The sequence below is a fragment of the Salmo salar genome, chromosome 10 (genome assembly GCF_965601325.2).
Source record: "Salmo salar chromosome 10, fSalSal1, whole genome shotgun sequence".
Classification (NCBI taxonomy): domain Eukaryota; kingdom Metazoa; phylum Chordata; class Actinopteri; order Salmoniformes; family Salmonidae; genus Salmo; species Salmo salar.
Window position 1 is genome coordinate 44,485,001 of NC_138300.1, and position 4,297 is coordinate 44,489,297.

Genomic DNA, 4,297 nt, shown 5'->3' on the forward strand with positions numbered 1-4,297 from the left:
CCCTCTCCCTATTTCTCTCCCTCCTCCTCTCTCCCCCTCTCCCTCCCTCCCCCTCCCCCTCACTCTCTCCCCCTCTCCCTCCCCACGCTCCCCCTCTCTCCCCCTCTCCCTATTTCTCTCCCTCCTCCTCTCTCCCCCTCTCCCTCCCTCCCCCTCCTCTCACTCTCTCCCCCTCTCCCTCCCCACGCTCCCCTCCCCCTCACTCTCTCCCCCTCTCCCTCCCCCTCACTCTCTCCCCCTCTCCCTCCCTCCCACTCACTCTCTCCCCCTCCCCCTCACTCTCTCCCCCTCCTCCCTCCCTCCCCCTCCCCCTCACTCTCTCCCCCTCTCCCTCCCCACGCTCCCCCTCTCCCCCCTCTCCCTATTTCTCTCCCTCCTCCTCTCTCACCCTCTCTATTTCTCTCCCTCTCCGCTGCAGTCCGGAGATCACACTCTATATCTAGCCCTGCACCAGAGAGGGTCAACAACAGCACCCGGTACATGTGGCCTATCCCCCTATTTACCCTGGATGAGGCTCAACCCACCAGTCATACACATACCATGGAACACCAACCTGACACACACACTTACACACACACACACACACATCCGTACCAACCATAGAAAATATCACAGGGAAACAACAAGAAAGAGATGTCACCTCACCAACTAAACCTTACAACCTGCCAAAGTAGACGTGTATCCCATTTCCTTACAAAAAAATTGGTCAGCAGATGAAAGGACAGGTTTTATGGTAATACCATAATAACATGGTCATATCAAAACAGGATATCCATTTGTGTTTCATGATACAGATGTTTTCATCTCAAATGATGGTCTCAAACAAACATTAATACACATTATACATTTCATTGTTCAAGAGTCATTTTCATACATACCCACCACAACCATTATCACTGTTATCAACACCATGAGACTACAGAGTGAGTTAGTGGTTATTGTTACTACTGCAGTGTGGCCCACTATAACCAACGTGCTATTCAGTGTTAAAATGGAACCTACATTAGTGTGTGAAGAAAAAGAGCCAGAACCCGCCACCAGTTAGACTAGAGAATCCTACTAGGAAAGCAAAGGGGCCGGTCAGACAGGGATTCATTCATTCCGTCCCTTTGCTTTGCATCCAGAGGGAGAGAAAGTGAGACCACCACCACCACCAGACCAGACGGAGTAGTTTAATATGGGTGAAGGAGGATGGAGGAGGAAGACAGGGGGGAGATTCCCTGGACCGGAGAGTGGCTCCACCAGGGGGGCCACCACCACCACCTCCCTTCCTACCTGACTGATGCAATGCCTGGCTCTGGCATGGGACCACAGCGGCGGGTATGGCCCCGTGAACTCTGGTCGTCAGGGCTGCTGGTTTAGATCCACCTGGAACTGAGCTGGCCTGGCCCTGGCTGGGCCATGGTGCACTATCCAGGCCACCGTGGGTGCCATGGGGTTGGGGCATGGAACCCGCGATGCGCTGCTTCATCTCCGAAGACAACAGACGGCCTTTGTGCATCCACTCCTGCATCTTGTTGACGGTGACACCATGGGGCTTGGCAGAGCCTCCCTGGTCCCATGCGCTCATCTCTCCATCTCGCTTGCTGTTACCACCCTGCTGGGTGTCTGCGTTGTCGGACGACCCAGTGAGGCTGTTGACCGAGCCACTACTCTCGTTCAACTTGAAGTCTTCACCGGTGTCTTGAAGCAGGTCGTCGCTGCTCGTGCCACCATCGTAGCTGGCCTGTTTCTCAAACGGGTCAGAGTCTCCAACAGCCTGGGGCCTACTTGCTCCATCCCCATTCTCACAGGCCCCAACAAGAGCAGGGCTTTGGGAACCGAGGGCCTGGACGCAGGGCGCATTGTGCGCACCGCGGTATTTGATAGCTCTGTCACTAGTGGAACGCAGTAAGGGAGGCCCAATCCTGCTAGCAGATAGATTCACGAGGCTCTTGCTAATGAAATTATTTTTGAGACTTGGATCCCCACGGTTTTCACTCAGCAGGCACAACAGGATGGAGTCTGTGTCAGACACCTGTTGGACACTGTGCTCTTCCGATGACCAAGCATCACTGTCCATGTGCTTGATGGACAACCGTGAGCACATGCTGTCCCGAGAGTGACTGGAGGAACTTGCCTGATCTATAAAACCGTTGACACTGACCTGACCATCAAAACTAATATCATGCATGGTGTTTATAAGAAGGTAATACGCCTCTTTCAACTGGCTCCGTAGTCTGTCTGTCTCCTGCGCACTGTCACTGATGACTTGCCCTTTTGGAACATCCTTTCCCAACTCTATGGCTTCTATTTTATCAGAGCTTTTTCTATCATTTGAACCTAATGACTCAGATACATAAAAGGGAAGAATTACATTATCATAATAATCATCATCCTCGCTATCTAGAGAGTAGTGTCGGAGTGTTCCTTCTCTTGCGCATATGAAATGGGAGGCCACGTTAACTTCGCATATCTCCAATTCAGTGGGGAAAAATGTCGGGCTCTGCAAATGGGTCACCCTAATGTTGTCCCCTGTAAATTCAGGCGAGCTCCCGTAACTCTCTATGTTTCTAATCACAATGTTTTCCTCGGTGTAATTACTGTCCGGATGATGCGCACACGGGATACCCGGCGGACACATTTGCGTCCCGTTAGTTGTAACATTTGTTTTCAATATTTGGTTGTGGCCAGGATGCACGTTTGCCGTAACTTTTAAATCATTTATAGACCTCTGCCCGTTGTCTGCCTTGTAGTTGTACACAGTTTGATGGCAGGAGTCGTCTGCCTGCCGGTGGCTTACTCGAGTCTTTAGATCTTTGTCAAAGCAGACATTTGTTCCATTACTCTTTGACGCAGGATAGTGGCCATTTGTCATTTTAACTACCTCATCAGGCCTTCTGTGGTATATAATGTGATTATTAGGACTATTGCTCCCAAACCCTATTGAATCCCCTGCGCTATACTGTCGCGGAATGGGGACAAAGTGTTTTCTCTGTTCGTGCGGTCTCCCTATGTGTCCTTGTTGTAATTGTCCAGAGAAGTAGCCGGGCCCTTGTTTATGGATTCTGATCATCTCGTCTCTATCGTTCCCCTCGTACTGAGTTGCTCTTTGAAGTGAGACCCCCAAGAGTTCCTCATTTACTCGACCCCTAATCCCGGAGCACCCGCTACACTGATTGTCCCCCTGGCCCCGGCTAGTGTTTATGTGCATGTTAACTGAAGCCTCGTACTGCTGGGGAAACTCACTCGTCTCAACAACTCCTACCGTGCTCTGCTCTTGATCTAATCCAACCTTGTTTACTACAATGCCGTTAACGTAACTATCGTTACCTCTCATGATGTTGTCTGTCAGACAATGTAACTCTGCGAACATTACTACTGGACGAGTTTGGCCGTCTGGGTTTTGAGAAACTTTTCCTTTACCTGCTCTGCCCCCATTAGTCGCAGCGCCGTATCCACCAGCCGGCGTCCCTTTCTTAGATTTCTTCCCCCGAAGTTTTGCTAATAAATTCCTCCGCGGAGGATCAGCCATTCCTTCCTTTCCACCGGTGTTTCTCCAGTTTCAGCACACGCTCTCAGATGGGTAGAGATCGAGTTTGAGCACCCTTTCTGCGGACAAAACTCGCCGGGCGTGCAGAGTCCTCCCCATTCTCCACTGTCACCTCAAAACTGTCCACCTCGGCCTCACTGACTGGCTTTAGCTAGTTAGCTCACTTGCTCCACTGCGCCTCTCTCTCTTCTCTCTCCGCTGCCCGGCCCCCTTCCTCTCTGCGCTCTCCGACCCCCCTTCCTCTCTGCGCTTGCTGTTCAAATATTTGGAATATTTTCTGGCGGGGGTGATAGGCGCATTGCGCAAACTCGTACGCAAGCAGTATAATATTTCGCTGCCTGCTACATTGTAGAACTTCACGACAATATGTTAAGAATTTGTCAACATATGGCTGCGTTTACACAGGCAGCCCAATTCTGATATTTTTTTCTCACTATTTGGTCTTTTGACCAATCGGATCAGCTCTGAATAAGAGCTTGTGCTGTGAAAAGATCTGATGTGATTGGTCAAAAGACCAATTAGTGGGAAAAATATCAGAATTGGGCTGCCTTTGTAAACGCAGCCTAGTATGCCACTGACACAACATGTGCCATTGTATCCTAGAGGCAACATGTGACAGATTAGTAAATCACTGGTTACATTCCAGTGAAGCTATGAATAAATCCCCACTGAGTCCATATAGGTCTAGTCAAAATAGGCCTAATAATAATAATAATACATAATAATATTAAGTAATAAGCCAGTCCAGAATCTATAACAACTCAT

At 50.0% G+C, this 4,297-nt stretch overlaps 1 protein-coding gene across 2 annotated transcripts in view; it reads right to left on the reverse strand.

The window, feature by feature from the left end:
- Positions 1 to 3,833, reverse strand: part of syde2 (synapse defective 1, Rho GTPase, homolog 2 (C. elegans)) — a 67,386-nt gene extending 63,553 nt beyond the window's left edge. The window contains exon 1 of one of the 2 annotated variants that reach the window (XM_014123369.3): positions 1,276 to 3,833. In XM_014123369.3, the coding sequence (XP_013978844.3) occupies positions 1,276 to 3,514 (2,239 nt within the window). In that variant the 5' untranslated portion in view covers positions 3,515 to 3,833. The remainder of the gene's footprint in view (positions 1 to 1,275) is intronic. The other variant, XM_014123370.3, reaches the window with a different exon arrangement.
- Between the last annotated feature and the right edge of the window lie 464 nt (positions 3,834 to 4,297).